We start from the raw sequence: 20,606 nt of genomic DNA, 5'->3' as shown, positions 1-20,606 counted from the left end.
CGAACGCACAATTGGAGGGGGGCTCCCCACCCTCCAGAACATTTACAACAAGCGTTGCAAGGGCAAGGCTAAGAGAATCATTAAAGACTCCAGTCACCCGAACAACTGCCTCTTTGAACTGCTGCGGTCAGGCAAGCGATACCGGAGTCTCAAGGCGAGCACAGAAAGACTCAGAAGAAGCTTCTATCCCCAGGCCATCAGGCTGCTAAACGAACAATGAATGAACACTACACAACAACAACCACCAAACGCACATAGCACACACATCCACACGCACACACTCACTTTAAACAAACACACTGTAGCACCCACTCCACACACTTTATAGCACACACCCACTTTAAACAAACACACTGTAGCACCAACTCCCCACACTTTATATTTATTGATGAAGGATTGCACTACAACTCGTACACCTTACTGTAAATTGTACCTAAAATTGTACCTCATCCCATTTCTGCTTGGCACTAGATAGTACTGTACATTAGTACACTGCATAGTATTGTATATTATATGGTAACTCAGAACATTGTACATATGTCTATACCGAACACTGTGACCTCATTTTTCTTCTTCTAAATTACATGCTATATTATGTTATTTGATACTATCTTGTCTAGCACAGTCTCTGGAGCGTAACAGTAAGAAGCATTTTGTATGAAAGTATTCTGTACTTCTGTATGACAACTATTAAAGAACTTGAACTTGAACTTGAACACCAGCGGAAAAGGGGCTCTGATTTGTTTCCTTTGGCTGCGGGCCGCAAGCCTTCGTTGAAGCGCATGCGGCCCCACGTTTCGCTTCTCATGGGGACAGGGGCTGACACCCAGTTGATGGCTGAGCCTGGGTCTGTCAGTGAGAATGTTGTGCTGTCAAGCGGCTCCCACACCATAAGCTGTGTTTGGTTGAGCCTGGTGTTACGTCTGTCAACTACAAGTGTTGTCAGCAGGGGGGCTCGAAACATTTTTGAGGCACACAGTGCGGGCTTCCCCGACCTCGCCTTCGCCAGGCCGGGTATCATGTTGGTGCCTCCCACTCCTGAAAGATTGGCAGTGGTCTCGCAGGCGCGCGTGATTTGGGTGGTAGTAATATCACTGCAGGGCTACGGTGTGTAGGAACCCATGGGGGCCTCACACCTTGCATGTCCAGCTGCAGAACAACTCCTCAGCATGTTCTGGAGGGGTGTTCAGTGGGGGAGCTTTTGTCACCTAGACTGATGTCAGCTTCCCCCGTATCAAACCGGCCCTTTCTGTCGGGCCCCCCCTTGGGTGCGATTGCCTTGTGGGTAGTGTCAGGGTCAGATGTCCCGACACGGAACATTCTGCTCGCACGGGTCCAGGGTTGGCTACGCACAGCGGGTGGGACCGGGCCGCCTATCTACAGTTCCTAGCGGACCTGCGCCAAATGGCGGCGGGTGCGTTGGGAGTATCATCACATATGGCTACAGCAGTACCATATGTCGAGGTGGATGGAGAGAACGCTGAGGTGGGGGCCTGGTTCTCCTCCATAGACCTGTAGGATGCGTATTCGCATCCCCGATCTTCCATCCTAGGGCTTACCTACGCTTCCTTTGCAGGGTTTAGCGTATGAGTACCAGAGGCTGCCGTTCGGCTTTTCTCTGGCTCCCCGCATTTTCACCAAGTGCGTGGAGGCCGCACTGGGGCCTCTGTGTCATCAGGGGTTACGAAGTGTATTCTGCCCTGACGACGTTCTGGTCCTTGGCGGTCAAGGTGGATCGTCAGGTCTCATACCAGGCAGGTTTCCTACCAGCCTGGGGTTTGCTGTAGACTGGAAGTAGAGTACTCCTCTTCCCAGTCAACGGGTGGAGTGCTATGGGCATCCCTCTCAGAGCGTGTTGTCGACACGCTCGGGAGGTTCCGTCCTAGGACGGTTACGGCGCTGTCCGTGATACGCCTGCTCGGTATGATGGCATCTGCTCATTCCGTGGTCCCTCTTGGCCTCCTCTTCACCCCAGGAGGAGGTTACGGAGGTGGTTTTTTTCCCAGTATGGAAATAGACCCGGTGAGAGGCAAGTGGAAGCGGCTAAGGTTCCCGTGTCAGTACTGGGGGACCTCGCCCCCTGGGGAGGGCCTGGGGTCCTCACCAGGGGGGTCCCCATGGGCACGTTACAGTAGGCAAGACGCTCAGCCAGTACTCATATAACTAGGTTATATACATAACCTATCGTTTTTTCCCCTCTGGAGTGAGCCTCATCAACAAGGCTCGGGACCCCCACTGACCCCCCCCCCCCCCACCTGTGTTACATTAACACACCCCTACTGGACTATATTACTTGTATATACAACCAAAACTCTTCATACTTGTTCTTACTTCACTGTTCATACTTTTTGCACATAACTGCCCAATTACACAGCCCACTGTATTGTTATTTTATTATAATTAGTGTATATACTTGACCATAGTGTACAGCCCTGGCCTATTTTTATTTGTATTTTTATGTTTGACTTAGTTTATATCCCATTTTATTTTATTCCACCTTTTCATTTTTTACAGTTGTACACCCCTGGCCTATTTTTTGTTCATAATTCTATTCTATTCTATTGTGCTTCTATCTTAATTTAGTTCATATTCCATTTTATTTTATTCCACCTTTTTATTTTATTATCTGTCCGTTACTGATTGATTGATTGATTGATTGAAAACTTTATTAACAGATTGCAGAATGGGTACAATACAGTACAGCTCAATACACACAATTGTTAAGGGGATGCAGACCAGAGAAAGACTTTCGTCTTGTTTACATCAGGGTCCCCCATTTTCAATTCATCAGGCCGTTAATGTCACACCGAAAACGACCAAAGCAAATTTCTTGTATGTGAAAACTACTTGGCAGCAATGACCGTTCTGATTCTGATTCCAAATCACTAAAATGTAAATGTATTGACCAACACAGGGGAATTGTATATTTTAAAGATTACTCTCTGGTTTGAGAGTCCAGAGTTTTGACCCACAGGCCTGATGAACAGTTACTGTAATATGCTCATCACTGGACTCAAATGCTGGTACAAAGCTCAGCCACTTTACTGCACCCTTGTGCATCAATATAATGTGCAATTATTTTAGCTTGTCGTGTACTTATTTTTATTTTATTTAGTATTTTAATTTACTTATACTTAGTTGTACTTATTTTTATTGCACATACCGCAGACAGTGTATTGTTTATTGTATACAGTATAAATACCTACTTTTTTATTCTGTAAATTGTTGTTTTTTATTCCTTGATGCTGTGGAGCAAACAGAGAGTAATAATTCCATTGTACTTTGTTGCATATGGCAAATAAAAGGATCTGAATCTGAATCATATGCAATGTGTTGATATTCTTCGTTTCACCTGTGGAAGGGTTTTGGATGTGTGTACATTTCCTCAGACTGAAGATATATCTAGCATGTGTTTTTATGCTGTGGGAGGAAACCAGAATACCCTGGAGAAACACAGGAGAGAGAACATACAAACCCTGCTGGGGTTTGAACCCAGGACCCTCTTGCCGTGAGGCAGCAGTGTTAACCACTGCACCACCATGTGGCCTATGAGCTGCCACTAGAGGCCGAGTAGCTCACAGTGAGTGAGACATGTTTATATCTAACATATGGCAGGAAAAGACATATTCATAATATTATTGATTGATTTCTCCGGGAGAAGCAGTGAGAGGAAAGTGTTTGTTTTCCGACGAATACAAGGGGTTCTTTGTGTGTGTGTGTGTGTGTGTGTGTGTGTGTGTGTGTGTGTGTGTGTCCTTCCAGCTACAATAACTGGAAACTTTCTCCAGATGTCTACACACACACACACACACACACACACACACACACACACACACACACACACACACACACACACACACACACACACACACACACACACACACACACACACACACACACACACACACACACACACACACACACACACACACACACACACACACACACACACACACACACAGAAACAGACAGACGTCACCAGTAGTGAAGAATGTCGTAGGTTGATTTGAGTGGATGGAGAGAGGCAGGATGGAAAATAGAAGTAGTATTCTCTCTCTCTCTCTCTCTCTCTCTCTCTCTCTCTCTCTCTCTCTCTCTCTCTCTCTCTCTCTCTCTCTCTCTCTCTCTATAGATTAGTGATAATGGGCCCTATGAGTCCAAAGATGACCCCCCCCCTCTCTAGTCTCCTCCCTACTTCCCTCTCGCTCTCCAATCTCCTCCCCCCCTCCCTCTCTCTCTCTCCCCTCCCTCTCCCCTCCCTATCTCTCTCTTCCATCCCTCTCCCCTCCCTCCCTCTCTCTCCATCTCCCCTCCCTCTCTCTCTCTGTCAGTCTAGTCATCAGTATGGGGCCTAGCAGTCCTAAGAAGATCCAGTTCTCTGATCCTCCACTGCAGGGCCAGCTGGACCCACAAGCTGCAGAACATGTGAGTGAGTGTGTGTGTGTGTGTGTGTGTGTGTGTGTGTGTGTGTGTGTGTGTGTGTGTGTGTGTGTGTGTGTGTGTGTGTGTGTGTGTGTGTGTGTGTGTGTGTGTGTGTGTGTGTGCGCGTATGGGTGTGTGCGCGCGTGTGTGTGTGCGTGTGTGTGTGAGAGAGAGAGAGAGAGAGTGTGCATGTGCATGTGTATGTGTGCATGTGTGTGGGCTTGCCTTGTAGTGTTTAATAGGTATTTCATCTGAAAGCCAGCATGAATGTGTCAGTGCATGTTTGTATGTACTGTATGTATGTACTGTATGTATGTATGTATGTATGTATGTATGTATGTATGTATGTATGTATGTATGTATGTATGTATGTATGTATGTATGTATGTATGTATGTATGTATGTATGTATGTATGTATGTATGTATGTATGTATGTATGTATGTATGTATGTATGTATGTATGTATGTATGTATGTATGTATGTATGTATGTATGTATGTATGTATGTATGTATGTATGTATGTATGTATGTATGTATGTATGTATGTGTTGAATATATAACTATTTGTTAACTGTTCTTGGTGTGTTAAGGCTTTATGTTTCACACCACATTGTATTGTGGCTGGATGGGTCAGTGAGCTAAAGTTGGTCTTTATAAGCCTTAGTATTGAGACAGATAGCTAAAATTGCTCTTTAAACCGGTTCAGTACAATGAACATTTAATATTCTTTTTATAGAAGGTATGTTGAAATAAAATGACCCAATATGTGAGAACTGTTGTTGTGAAAATTATGATTAAAGTGGGAATCAAACGGGGAACCTCCAGATTACCAGACAACTACTCTATCTCCTGAGCCACTGTCGCCCTATATTTATTCCTTGTTGCACAGACAAGGAATGTGGCTTGGTGCTAGCTCACCCAAATGAGACAAAAACACATCTAGAAAATATAAAAAGAAATACAGAAATAAAAAAACATAATACAGTTAAATATACAAATGTGTAGGAGGAATACTAAATTCATAATGGCAGAAACATTTTAAAAAGGTAGTCTTCGACTTAATATGACATTCAGAAGACTAAACTAACCTTGTTCCTCTTCATCTACTTCATCATCTTCGCCATTGTACTCAACACCCAAAAACCTTTAAATCAGCTGGTAATAATTTTTTTAAAACAATGCTGTCCTCTCACTGTGAGACGACCTGTTCTGGCCTTTGACCATCCTCAACATCATAATAACAGATCTATGAACCCATTATGTGCTATAATGTCATTGCTGTTGTTGTTTATGTTCTTGTCGTTGTTGTTGCTTTTATTTTTTATTTGGTTAGTGTTGTTTATTCTGTTGTTGTTGTTGTTGTTGTTGTTTTTGATATAGTTTGTCAAAATATAATAACTCTGTATTTTGTCTTTGCGGACCCCCTTGAAAAAGAGATGGTTCATCTCAAGGGGTTATTCCCAATAAAGACATTTCAATCATGTAGTATCAATGTAAAGTTGATGTAGTATCAATGTAAAGTTGATGTACTATCAATGTAAAGAGTTAATGTAAATGTTATGTCATGTAATGAAATGTTTATTTAAAGTTCATATAATGTCAGTAATTTTAGTATAATGTTAATATAGGGTAAAAACTAGACATGTCTATCTGTGTTTATATTATTTATTGTCTTGTGTTGATCAATTTGGACATAAATAACTTTGTGTGTGTGTGTGTGTGTGTGTGTGTGTGTGTGTGTGTGTGTGTGTGTGTGTGTGTGTGTGTGTGTGTGTGTGTGTGTGTGTGTGTGTGTGTGTGCCTGCGTGCGTGTGCGTGTGTGTGTGTGTGTGTGTGTGTGTTTTTTTCTCAGATCCGCCGTAGAAGACCAACTCCTGCCACCCTGCAAGTTTACAGACAACCTACAGCTTCAGGTATAGAGACACAACCAACGACAGGGGGGGGGGGGGGGGGGGGGGGGGGGTGTAATGGAATCTGTATACGTGTCTTAAAGCACCTACTGGACTGATGAAAATATAACTATGAGAGAGAGAGAGAGAGAGAGAGAGAGAGAGAGAGAGAGAGAGAGAGAGAGAGAGAGAGAGAGAGAGAGAGAGGAGAGAGAGAGAGAGCATGAGAGAGAGAGAGAGAGAGAGAGAGAGAGAGAGAGAGGGGAGAGCGAGAGAGCGAGAGAGAGAGAGAGAGAGAGAGAGAGGGGGGCGGCCCTCAGCTCTTATACCGTAAATCCTTCCACAGGAACTAGATAATAGTATAATCTGCTTCATGAGCTCAGCCCTGTTCAGCCCTGTGGGCCACGTTACAGTATGGTTGTGTGAACCCTGTCAGGCCAGACCTAGCAGTGCTAAGTATTCTGTTGGCTCTCTCCCTTAATGGTCACCCCCCTCCTACATCTCAGACCTCCTATCCCCCTATTCCAACACCAGGTCCCTCAGGTCAGCCGATCAGAGGCTCCTGACAGTCCGGAGGTCTAACCTCAAGCTCAGGGGGGGGCCGTGCCTTTGCTATCGCAGCCCCTGAACTGTGGAACAGCATCCCCACCTCCATTAGGCTCGCCCCCTCGATAGATGCCTTCAAATCGAGGCTCAAAACCCACTTCTACCTACTAGCCTTTCCCGTTCACTGATTCATGCCCTGTTTTCCTATGTGTTTGCCTGTGTGCCCTCCCATAAAACGGAGTGTGATTCTTGTCATTATGTATCTATGTGTACCTACCCTCTGTACAGCACTTTGGTTGACACGCGTCATGTGAAATGTGCTATATAAATAAATCTGATTGATTGATTGATTGATGATGAAACATCTGATATGTGACTGTTCCCTCACTGCTCCCTCACTGCTCCCTCACTGCTCCCTCACTGCTCCATCACTGTTCCCTCACTGCTCCCTCACTGCTCCCTCACTGCTCCCTCACTGCTCCATCACTGCTCCCTCACTGCTCCATCACTGTTCCCTCACTGTTCGCTCACTGCTCCCTCACTGTTCCCTCACTGCTCCCTCACCGCTCCCCCACCGTTCCCTCACCGTTCCCTCACCGCTCCCTCACCGTTCCCTCACTGCTCCCTCACTGTTCCCTCACTGCTCCCTCACTGCTCCCTCACTGTTCCCTCACTGTTCCCTCACTGCTCCCTCACTGCTCCCTCACTTCTCCCTCACTGCTCCCTCACTGCTCCCTCACTGCTCCCTCACTGTTCCCTCACTGTTCCCTCACTGCTCCCTCACTGCTCCCTCACTGCTCCCTCACTTCTCCCTCACTGCTCCCTCACTGCTCCCTCACTGCTCCCTCACTGCTCCCTCACTGTTCGCTCACTGCTCCCTCACTGTTCCCTCACCGCTCCCTCACCGCTCCCTCACCGTTCCCTCACCGTTCCCTCACCGCTCCCTCACCGTTCCCTCACCGCTCCCTCACTGTTCCCTCACTGCTCCCTCACTGCTCCCTCACTGTTCCCTCACTGCTCCCTCACTGCTCCCTCACTGTTCCCTCACTGCTCCCTCACTGCTCCCTCACTGTTCCCTCACTGCTCCCTCACTGCTCCCTCACTTCTCCCTCACTGCTCCCTCACTGCTCCCTCACTGCTCCCTCACTTCTCCCTCACTGCTCCCTCACCGTTCCCTCACCGTTCCCTCACCGCTCCCTCACCGTTCCCTCACTGCTCCCTCACTGTTCCCTCACTGCTCCCTCACTGCTCCCTCACTGCTCCCTCACTGTTCCCTCACTGCTCCCTCACTGCTCCCTCACTTCTCCCTCACTGCTCCCTCACTGTTCCCTCACTGTTCCCTCACTGCTCCCTCACTGCTCCCTCACTGTTCCCTCACTGCTCCCTCACTGCTCCCTCACTTCTCCCTCACCGCTCCCTCACCGCTCCCTCACTTCTCCCTCACTGCTCCCTCACTGCTCCCTCACTGTTCCCTCACTGTTCCCTCACTTCTCCCTCACTGCTCCCTCACCGTTCCCTCACCGCTCCCTCACTGCTCCCTCACTGTTCCCTCACTGCTCCCTCACTGTTCCCTCACTGTTCCCTCACTTCTCCCTCACCGTTCCCTCACCGCTCCCTCACTGTTCCCTCACTGCTCCCTCACTGCTCCCTCACCGCTCCCTCACTGTTCCCTCACTGCTCCCTCACTGCTCCCTCACTTCTCCCTCACTGTTCCCTCACTGCTCCCTCACTTCTCCCTCACTGCTCCCTCACTGCTCCCTCACTGCTCCCTCACTGTTCCCTCACTGCTCCCTCACTGCTCCCTCACCGTTCCCTCACTGCTCCCTCACTGTTCCCTCACTGCTCCCTCACTGCTCCCTCACCGTTCCCTCACTGTTCCCTCACTGTTCCCTCACTGCTCCCTCACTGCTCCCTCACTGTTCCCTCACTGTTCCCTCACTGCTCCCTCACTGTTCCCTCACTGCTCCCTCACTGCTCCCTCACCGTTCCCTCACTGCTCCCTCACTGTTCCCTCACTGCTCCCTCACTTCTCCCTCACTGCTCCCTCACTGTTCCCTCACTGCTCCCTCACCGTTCCCTCACTGCTCCCTCACTGTTCCCTCACTGTTCCCTCACTGCTCCCTCACTGCTCCCTCACTGTTCCCTCACTGCTCCCTCACTGCTCCCTCACTGTTCCCTCACTGCTCCCTCACTTCTCCCTCACTGTTATAGGGAACAGGTTAGCAGCCATGTGAGGCTGCATTGCATGGATGCTCCTGGCTGGATAACTTCTGCCAGTTCACTACATGAGTTACATATCCAACCAGCGACTCACTGAATATCTATGACAATAAAAACATTGCAGCCCTGATAAGACAGATCAAAATCTATGTATTTGTTTATAAAACTGTTTAATCAACTAATTAATTAATTTAGAATGATCCCTTTAATATCTAGTTCCAAGACCATAGTAGGTGGAAGAACATACAGCCAATAACTTTACGTTTCTAGACTGTAGTAGATGGAAGAACATACAACCATTAACTTTACATTCCCAGACTCTAGTAAATGGAAGAACATACAACCATTACTTTACATTCCCAGACTCTAGTAAATGGAAGAACATACTGTACAACCATTACTTTACATTCCCAGACTCTAGTACATGGAAGAACATACAACCATTATTTTACATTCCCAGGCTCTAGTAAATGGAAGAACATACAACCATTACTTTACATTCCCAGACTCTAGTACATGGAAGAACATACAACCATTATTTTACATTCCCAGACTCTAGTAGGTGGAAGATTATATTTTTCTAAGCTTTCTGACCAGAATAATATAACTCATTATTACATTTTATAAAATGTAATGTTTTATTTTCATTTACATGTTGATGAGTGTTTCTTCCTCCTCCAGATGCTGGGGAGCAGCTCGATGCCAGTGGGACTCAGGTGAGTCTATACATCACTATACAATACTGTACTACAGTATACTGCACTATACAATACTGCATTACAGTATACTACACTATACAATACTGTACTACAGTAAGTCTCTTTGCCCGCCAAACCCGAGAAAAGTCGGGTTATCTCGCCATGCGTTGAGCGCCAGAAACCCTTGATTTCTTGGGTTTTGGTCCTTTGATCTTTTCCTTTGATCCCCGTTCTATACGGTCAGCCGGAGCCCTCTAGGTGTCTCTGATTCATCTTCCTACGTTGGAATTGCAATGACGATCGAATCTCACCAGGTGGCAGTGAACTCTGATTGTCTGAACTAAACTGACTCTGTCCTGCTCCCTTTCTTTCCTGACTCGCTCTGAGGGGGAGGAACTCTTGCAGAGCAATCGCTAGGAGATCTCCTCGCCTCAAAACCTATAGTTTCCCGTATACGAGTAATTACATATAAACGAGTAATCGTGATCGCCGATGGGATCATTGGAATTATTCTTTTTGGAGTACCTTTTGGCTAAGGTAAGTGTAGTGAAGCTCTTGGTGGTTAGGAAATGTAGTCAACAACACGGGGTGTCTAGTCAGGACACGGGAGGCAGGAACGTTCTTTGATGAGTTTTATTATCAATGGTCAGACAGATGCACAGGCAATTTCTACTTCTATTTCCCATTAACACGGTGGGAGTATGTGAGAGTGTGTGTGGTTCTAAATGGGGAGGAAACAAAGACATCAGCGTTACTAGTACTTATTAATCAGTCTGTTATATACTATACAATATACTGTTGCTACAAGTAACATAAACCTCACGAGTGGAACTACCAATGGGGATAAGCAGTGCTTTACCTGTACTAGTTACAGGGATAAACTGTGCTAAGCAGATACTAAATACTATAATCAACAACATAGATTATACCCAATAGGCTAGATTATCACTATAAACATACTGGTAAATTGCTTCCTAAACAGCTGGTAGAATTATAACATTAGTATAAGCCTTAACCATATAAATCACCAACAATAACTAAGCGTCCTCATTATGCACATATGTAACACTTACTTGTGATCAGGGACGCACACATGAACTGAAGGAATCACTAAGCCCACTAGTATATATAGATGCTGGCTATCGACAGACATGTCTAGACATGTCTGAGGCATCCAGCTGTAGAACAGCAGAGCAGCCCCCCACAGCCTTTATGTCTGACTGAGAGGCGTCCCGCTGCAGAACAGCAGAACAGCAGAACAGCAGAACCCCACAGTCCTTATGTCTGCCCAGTCCTTTGGCCTTTTGTACAGCCGCCCCCTAATCCACGGTGTGGATTAGTTCATGGAAAGGCTCAACTGTCTTCCGGAGTCGTTGTCGGGGCGTCCTCTGGGATGGCTGGTAACTCAATAAGCTTGGCCACTGGTCTGGTGTAGGTCCTATCGTCTACCTGCACCTCTGCAGACCGCACCTTCCCGTCGGCACTCCTGATGGTCTTCGTGACCCGTCCTACAGGCCACAGCGCTCTAGGTAGCCTCTGGTCAATCACCATCACCACCGTGCCGACAGTGAGGTTCTCTGTATCCTTCACCCATTTCTGCCTGGACTGCAAGGAGGGAAAGTAGTTATGCAGGAAGTGGGTCCAGAACTGGTCGGCTAACACCTGACTGTGTCGCCATCTTCTCCGGCTGAGGATTTCGGATTCAGGGTACACCACTGGAGGGAGTGAGGAGTCGGGCCGCCCCATGAGGAAGTAGCACCGTGAGAGGCTGACTGTTGGGGGCTGTGGGAGCTCTTCTTCCCCTGTGGTCCAGGGTTGCAGGAGATCGGCAGGTAAGTGTGGGTCATCCCAGTCGCGGTCTGTGTCCCACAGTTTCTGGACCAGAACTTTGGCCCTTGTGGTGAAGGGCAGGATGCGACCCAGGGGGTTGTACTGGCTTGCTAGTATCTTTCTCATAGTCGTCTGGCTTGGGGCAACTGGGCGATGTCTGTAGTGGAGCGTGTCCTCCATGAAGTGCCAACTGAGTCCTAGTGTAATTTCTTGAGCTTCCCCATGGGTCTGGGAGACCCATCTCTCACTGCTATCTGCCTTGGCCTTTTTGGGCAGGTTGCCGATCACCTCTGGCTGGTTGCTGGCCCACTGGCGGATCTCGAAGCCGCCTGTGGCTAGGAGGGCTCTCAGCTTGTTCACAAGGCTGCTTGCCTCTTCTTTGGTGGGCAGACTCTGCAGACAGTTATCCATATAGAAACACTGTTCTACACTGTGGCGAACATCCTCTGCTGGTTGGCTAGACTCGATGACATGTTTCTGGAGGGCAAAGGTTGCACAGCAGGGGCTGCATGTGTCCCAAAGGGCAGGACGTCCCACTGGTACCCTGATGGTGGTTCGTCTGTCTTTAGGTTCCTCCAGAGGAACCTCAGTAGGGGCTTGTCTCTCCTCTGTGTTCCGTGGGTTCTTCATTACAGCTTCCCTTGAAACTTGCAGCTTGGGCATGGTTTGGACTCGCAGGAGGGGGGTGGCATACCGCTGCACTCCGTTGACCTCTACACGGGTGGTCTCGGCCTCCAACAGCTCCACTGAGTACTTGTCCTGTTTGGATCTGTTCACTAACCTCTCGCTCTTGAAAGGCAGTGTATCGAGCTGCCACAGCCGTTCGACTTGGCTGAATAGCTCGGCAGACGGGGAGGAAGCAGCAGTGAAGAAGCACTGTGTGGTCTGAAGCTGTTGCTGCATGTACTTTGCTGGACCTTGGAGTGTCCAACCGAGGTTAGTCTTGACAGCCGCAGGGCCACCGTGGGGGCCCAGATGCACTGGCTCGATCGGTACGATCAGGTTGGCGTGATCAGATCCAATCAGGAGGGTTGGCTGAGCTCCGTCGATTGGTGGAATCGCCAAGCCTCGCAGATGGCGATACTTCTCCTGGAGCTGGGTGACTGGGTAGCTGTACTGAGACAGACCTAGCTGTTCACCGGTGAAGGCACCTTGAATAGGGAACCTTTTCCTTTGTTCGGATGCTGGGGCGATGGCGAAGGAGACACGTGAGCCTGACAGGGTCTTGACGTCTTGGCGGATAGTGCGAAGGGTCAAGTCTTCTGTTTGACCCTGTATTCCCAGGTGGCGTGCTGCTGAAGCGAGCAGGATGGTTCTCTCTGAGCCATCATCCAGCACTGCATAGGTGTTGAAGACTCTGTCCATGTAGTGCAGGTTGACTCTGACGATCTTCAGGAGCACTCGGTTGTATCCGTTTGGCTGATCCAGTTAGTGAGTCTCTGCTGTTGAGGTGATGGTGGGCTCGTTCCCACTCCTCTGGTTAACCTCATGCAGGACGGAGAGGTGTTTGGACTTACAGAGTCGACACGGCTTCTTCAGGTCGCAGGCAGAGGCTAGGTGAGGACGACCGCATCTCCAACACCTTCTCTTGGCTTTGATCCAGTCCACTATCTCCCCTCTGGTCAGCTTAGCGAAGCGTTCGCATTGGCTGAGGTAGTGTTCTGACTCGCAGTAGGGGCAGTATATCTTACCCTTCCCTTGGGTCTGGACAGGTTGATATACTTTGGAGGGCCTTTCAGGTGGAGGATCTTGGGGGTTGTCTGTACCATGCATCACCGTAGTGACCTTTATCTTGGGCTGATACTTGGGGTCTCTCCTGTCGTTCTCACTGTGAGCATGAAGGGAGGGCTCAATGTCCAGGCATCTGACTTCTACCCTCAGCCACTCTGCGAAGTCGGTGAGGGACAGCTTTGTCTTGTCTGGGTTCTTCCTGTACTGTTGACGACGGAACCTCTCCTGTTGGTGTTTGGGAAGCCTGTTGAGGAGGCGCTTCACGTTTGAGCCACAATGGAGTTCCTCGTGACCTTCGCCTTGAAGAGACCTCAGCATCCCGACTAGCGACTGCACTCTGATGGCAAATTCGTCGAGGGCTCTATCGTCTCGAATGGGTGGTGAGCGCTCCATGTCCTCTATCTCCTTCAAAGCAAACTGGTATGGGCGTCCGTATCGCTCGTCCAGTGCCCTCAGAGCTTCCGAGTAGGGCATACCTGACTCTGCGTAAGCCAGCACCAGGCGGTGGGCACGCGGCACCTTTATATGCTTCAGCAGAATGGCATACTTGTAATGCTCGGAATGAGAAGGATTGAGGAGTGTACTGAGGGAAAGGCGTAGTTCCACGTATTGGGCTCTATCCTCCTTGTTAAAGTCCGGGAATGTTGGACCTTCTATATTGGGGGGTGCATGCTGGTATACTGTGGAGGGATATGGTTTCGCTATGACTGGGTTCCCTTGGTAGGCGAGGTAGGGCACATACGGAGGTTGATGTGCTGACTGGTGTGCAGACTGAGGCATGTGCTGATGCATGGGTTGCTGCATGACCTGAGGTGTCGCCCAGGTTGGTGGCGGGTAACTCTGCTGAGGCTCATTCCTTTCCTCGTACTTGCGGCTAGGCGAAGCCACATTGGATGTGCTTCGTGGGTTCGGGTAGGAGGTCGGTGGCCAGTATGAGGGTCCGCTTCTTGCCAGGCCCTCTGATTGCGGCAGGTTCTGGGTTGGCCTATTGGGCTGGCTGGGCTGACGAGAGGAGCCTTGGTTCTGTTGGTTCTCCTGCTTGCAAGCCTGAAGGCCGTGGGGTACTTCGATTGCACGTTGGAGGGGGTGAGTGGCTCGGCTGAGAGGTGGGGGAAGTGTCCACTCTGGCTCGTGGATACTCAAATCTTCTAGCTGGTCGGTTAGTTCTGCAGCCATACTTAGGTGATCCTCGGCTGGGGAGTAGTGAGGTGCACGGGCAGGGGAGAACTGCGGTTCGCCTACTCTTTCTGGGTGGAGTTGGCGGACTGGAGTCTGTTGCCGTGATGACCTCCTTGACGACTGAGCTGAGGGTCGGGAGGAATGGTGCTGCAGAACAAGCTCCACTGCAGCTATACTTGGGTGATCCTCGGCTGGGGAGTAGTGAGGTGCACGGGCAGGGGAGACCTGCGTTTCACCTACTCTTTCTGGGTGGAGTTGGCGAACTGGAGTCTGATGCCGTGATGACCTCAACAACACGGGGTGTCTAGTCAGGACACGGGAGGCAGGAATGTTCTTTGATGAGTTTTATTATCAATGGTCAGACAGATGCACAGGCAATTTCTACTTCTATTTCCCATTAACACGGTGGGAGTATGTGAGAGTGTGTGTGGTTCTAAATGGGGAGGAAACAAAGACATCAGCGTTACTAGTACTTATTAATCAGTCTGTTATATACTATACAATATACTGTTGCTACAAGTAACATAAACCTCACGAGTGGAACTACCAATGGGGATAAGCAGTGCTTTACCTGTACTAGTTACAGGGATAAACTGTGCTAAACAGATACTAAATACTATAATCAACAACATAGATTATACCCAATAGGCTAGATTATCACTATAAACATACTGGTAAATTGCTTCCTAAACAGCTGGTAGAATTATAACATTAGTATAAGCCTTAACCATATAAATCACCAACAATAACTAAGCGTCCTCATTATGCACATATGTAACACTTACTTGTGATCAGGGACGCACACATGAACTGAAGGAATCACTAAGCCCACTAGTATATATAGATGCTGGCTATCGACAGACATGTCTAGACATGTCTGAGGCATCCAGCTGTAGAACAGCAGAGCAGCCCCCCACAGCCTTTATGTCTGACTGAGAGGCGTCCCGCTGCAGAACAGCAGAACAGCAGAACCCCACAGTCCTTATGTCTACCCAGTCCTTGGGCCTTTTGTACAGTAAGGTATATTCTATGTCTATTTTACCGAACCTGAAACATGTTTCTGTAACGATCAGTGTCGTATCTTACCGGACCTAAACCAAGCGTCTTGTACCAATCGCATTTTCGATTGCATGATGATTTTGTGAAGGCACATATGTACATGGTATATACCTTTGATTTGGGAGTATTTTGGGCTTCAGGTGATCAACCAGAACGATTTGGGCTTATTGCATAAAACGCGTCATATCTGGCGATCTATGGAAAAAGACTGGATTATTTTGGAAATGGTGCGATGTTTAGCGTGTAGCGTGTAACAAACTACAGTGTGTAGAAATGAACTGATTAGTCAGTAATGGACTATGAACAATGCCTGTAAAATTAGCCATACTATTGTCTCCATAGCTATAATACAGAACACACAATGGGTCTGCAAACATAGCTAAAATGGTCAATAACTGGTTGCAGTCAAAGAGTTAAAATAGTGGCCTAAGTCATAATTTCACGTTTTTCAGGAAACATAATAAACTGAACCATATATATATATAATATATTATATTTATTAATCATTTCACACAAAAAGGTTATGACAATACAAGTCAATTAACAAAAATAACGATGTCTGTCAATTATGTAACATAAAAGGAATAAATGACTTAATAAGCCAATTTACAAACATGCCGTTGTGACTTGAGCCATTTTAAACCTGACTTAGGCCAAATTACTTCTTGAGTAAGTGACTTGGGCAAAACTTGTCACTTCTTTTATTCCCACTTCTTTGACAGAAATTGGGGAAGGATAAGCCACGCTAGCAGGACACTCAGAGACTCAGGAGACAGAGGGTAGTTTGGCCGTAGTTGGCCCTTTAATACAATGAAGCTCAACAGTTACAACTCAAATCACTCTTGGCTAAATCAAACATGCAGGTGAATCAAACACTGGGAGGCATGTTCCTCTCTTTACTTCTCCCTCCAGCTCTTCTTTACTGGGTTTTTATTGTAGTTAAATCACTCAAAATCAAACAAATGGCAGGAAAATCAAACACTGGGAGGCATGTTCCTCTCCTCACTTCTCCCTTCAGCTCTTCTTTGCAGAGCTATTGATTGATGCCTATTTATGTGGCAAATTATCGAAGAAGGCATGACATGTTTCATGGACTGAAGGTCCTGAAATGTCCTCTCTGTGATTGGCAGAGCATGTGGAAACATTCTAATCCATGTCATCGGCTTGTTTGGCACCTGGACCCTCTGTGGCAGTGCTTCCCATGAGTTATCCGAGAAGGATAGCTTGTAATGGACCTTGCCATCACTGCTAAACTGAAGAGCCCGCAAATTATGTACAGTCGGATCTCCAGCTTTTTTGCCTGGTCTGATGCTGAGGATGTAAGAGCCATTCAATTTCAGGATTGCATCATGCTTGACCACCTTCACCTGGTAGGGTGATGGTCTGATTATTGCAGTCTGGAGTATGATCACGTAGTCTCTCGGGGTGATGATATCCGTAATAATTTTACGTTCAATGGTACTATGCATGCTGTCACACTGTGCCTGGGTGAAGGAACTTCTTGTTTTTGTAGGTCGCTGTGCTTCTGCAGTAATGCTAATCAACAGTGGGCAGGTCCTTCAACCAGTCCTTAAGGAAATATGTGACGTCAGTTTCCAGCTTTGCATGCTTGCCACTCTTAGGTCCAGATTTTGTTGGCGGGGCTGCTGCTTGTTCGTCATGGTCGATGGTGTCTTCATTCAGCCAGTGTCTAATGGTTCTTTCAGGGAGACCAAGTGTAGAAGAAAAAGGTGCCTGGCACACTTTATGACTCGTTCCATCCTGAAGTTTAAGTTGGTAGGACAATGACGCATTGCGCCTGGATCCTGCAGCAACTTTCTTTTGCTTTATGGCGACCTTTGTGACCAAAGTTTTGATGTATAACCGACGTTCTTCCCAGGTGTTCATTGACCAAACATTCTGAAATATCCACTGCCTCTGTTCTTCTGTAATGGATTGGCAGTCTCGAGTCGTGACTCGTTGAGAAAACTTTGAATTGCAGGGAGGACCCATAGCTTTTGCATGTATTTTGTTGCCACCTTTGCCCTTGTATGCCATTCCTTTGAGACGTTTCTGCTTTCAATAACGGTCAAGGTATCCTGGCTAGTGTCCTGTTCAATGCTGTTCTCTGCTGGGGGGGCAGCATCACTGTTTCGGACAAAAACCGTATAAATAAAATCATCAAAAAGGCTGGCTCAGGGACTTCCGGTATGGTGAGCAGGGTGTAAGACGTGTTTTCCCTCTCTCCCTCATGTTTTTTTAAATTCCACGTTTTAAGACTCCAAACCTTCATAGTTCTTTTTTATATGCAAGTATCGATACAGCTAACTAAATATTTGTCCTTGCAAAGATGACATCCAAGACTCCAAAACCAAAACCGGGCGATGTTCAGAAAGAAGAGGAGGCGGACGACGCTTTTAGCAAGGCCACAAAGAGGCTATGACCACCGAGTTCAGAAAAGCCATTACCACTCTGGAAAATAAACTTGACCAAATGAAATCGGACGTGGCCAACAACGGACAGCGGGTCAAGTCCCTGGAGGAGAATGCGGAATCTGTAAGCGAAAGAATTGCGTCGCTAGAGGCTACATGTGCCGATCTGAGGGCTAGCCATGCTATGCTAAAGGCTAAAGCGGAGGACCTCGAGGCTCGAGGGCGGCGTAACAACCTTCGGATCATTGGACTACCAGAACAGATTGAGGGCCCGAGACCAACATCCTTCTTCGCTACCCTTTTATCCCAGGTTTTTGGGGCAGAAACCCTCCCTACCCCTCCAGAATTGGACCGTGCACACAGGTCGCTAGCGGCTAAGCCGAAGCAGGGTGAAAAGCCTAGGCCTGTTATCATCAGGTTCCATAATTATCAAACCAAAGAACGGGTGATCCGGGAGGCCAGAAAGAGAAGGGCAGAGATGCAGTACGACGGTCAACAAATTTCTTTCTACGAGGATTATACCCCGGCTGTGTTGGAACAGCGAGCACCGTACCGCGATGTGATGGCACTACTTTACAAACGGGGGCTGAGGCCTAGTCTTCATTACCCGGCCAAACTGATGATTACGGAGGAGAGCGGGGACAGATTACGCTTCATGTCTGTTGGCGATGCTGAAACGTACCTCAAGGCCAAGCTAGCCTAGCGTGGACGGCTACCTAACGAGTACCTAGGGGTAAGCTAACCTGACACCGGCAGCAATGAACAATGAATGTAGAATGCGAGACTGAAATTATAGACATCGGTTGGGCTAAACTGGTCAACCGCGTTAGACCTGACACTTATACTTCATGGGGAGATGCTATTGACATTAAGCGGACTGGCTTCTGAAACAGAACTTTATGCTTCCCAAATAGCCGACGCGGATTCTATTTACGCTCATTTCTAATTCCTTTTTTTTATTATTCTTTATTAGCTCTTCTTTTACATGTGTCTCTCTCTCATTCAAATTGTAAACGTTCCCTCTGTTTAGAGGCTGCAAGATAAATAGACTGGACCGGTTTGACAGGATAATGAAGGTTCTATGTGTATGCTTCAGGAGACTGGGCCTGAATTTATTAGACCATTTACCTAGGTCTAACGGACACCTCGGGGCCAGCTGAAACCAACACCAACAGCAATAGACATGATTACGACATATTGAATGTGCGGCTGAACTTGTAGACTTTGGTTGGATTACAGTGCCCAGTCACAATAGAGTGGCCACCTATGCCTCAGAAGGGTAATATTGTTATTTCAATCGGAGTGACTCCTTCAAAAAGAACCCTATGCCACTCAGGTTGCTATAGCCATGACCTTGTGACTAAGTTCATGCCGTTTTCTTCTGCTCCCTATTTCGTAATTTTTGTTATTGCCTTTTTTATTTTTTATATATATATATATATATATTTTTTTTTTTTCTTAACTTAATTTGCCCTTTCTTTTTGTATGGATTTATATACTTATGACTCTCTATGCAGGGTGAGCATACTCAGGGTGTACATGCTCCTCTTACTATCTGAGGGTCTCAATACAGACAAACCGGATAGTATCTATTGGGTAGTGGGGGTTTTGTATACATGTTTCAGGAAGCACTCAAGTTACTGAACACGCTTCTTTTTACTGTCTGAAGGTACAGGTCTCTAACACTGCCGAATGTAGCTAACCACATTACCTTTCTATACATATTTTAGGTACATTTTGAGGTCCCTGATTCGTGTAACCCCTGTGACTGCATAGACCTCTTGATTATTATTATTTTACTCTTTAAATATATGTATATATTTTTTTATAGACAAAAGGAGAAAGAAAAAAAAGAAGAAAGTGGCGCCTCTTTTTCAACTCTGTTAAGGTTTTGCAATTTTTATATCACTAGTTGGCATGGTAGCAGGGGCTAAAGACATTCTCTTCGAGCTGTTATAGGTTGGAAGCGGGCTTTGCCTAGGTCCACTAAATTATAGGTTGACCTAGGCACACTGGAGCGCCTCGGTATACTCGTTCACTCTCAACTTTTTATGGGTCACACTCCTTAGTGGGAGTCATTGGTAGCACTTTTACATCCATGCTCTAATGGATGAGCCCCGAGTTGTGTTGCGAATATCTTTCATTTTATTCTATTCTAATTTTTGAATGTATTCATCCCTTTTTTCTTTTGTTTTTTTGTTTTTTTTGGCTGTTCGAATGTTCTTTTAACACAAATTTAAAAGTTTATCGATAACCATATTGGAGGCTGTTCAAAATGAACGGGAGAGAGGGGAAAAGAGGAGTGAGGATGAAGTCTCCACCGGAAGCAGCGTATCCTGAGAGGTACAAAGGCTGTTACTGTTCCCTTAGGGACCAAGGGATGTACCCCCGGGTGAGTATGTTTGTGTATGGTTGTGTGGGTGCATGTGTGTGCGTCAATCCCCCCCCCTTTCTTTATCCCCCTCTACCTTTCTCCTCTCTTCCTATGTTTCATCTTTTCAACTCAGGTATGTATATACTTAACAGAACATGGCAGTGACGGGCAGGAACATCCGTTTCGTCTCATGGAATGTCAAAGGGATGAATAACTCTATCAAGGCTAACAAGGTACTTAACCAC

The 20,606-nt window shown here is 47.1% G+C and overlaps 1 protein-coding gene across 1 annotated transcript in view; it reads left to right on the top strand.

Annotated features, from left to right (window-relative positions):
* Nucleotides 1-4,344: 4,344 nt before the first annotated feature.
* ppp1r1c (protein phosphatase 1, regulatory (inhibitor) subunit 1C) overlaps nt 4,345-20,606 on the top strand; it is a gene marked incomplete at its 5' end in the record, with an annotated part of 63,998 nt that continues 47,736 nt past the window's right edge. The window contains 3 exons of the mRNA XM_084321580.1: nt 4,345-4,425; nt 6,277-6,337; nt 9,761-9,795. Of these exons, the coding sequence (XP_084177706.1) occupies nt 4,345-4,425; nt 6,277-6,337; nt 9,761-9,795 (177 nt within the window). The remainder of the gene's footprint in view (nt 4,426-6,276; nt 6,338-9,760; nt 9,796-20,606) is intronic.

The sequence above is a fragment of the Notolepis coatsorum genome (assembly GCF_963971535.1).
Source record: "Notolepis coatsorum genome assembly, chromosome: 9".
NCBI classification, from domain to species: Eukaryota; Metazoa; Chordata; class Actinopteri; order Aulopiformes; family Paralepididae; genus Notolepis; species Notolepis coatsorum.
This window is presented reverse-complemented; position numbering and strand designations above follow the sequence as displayed.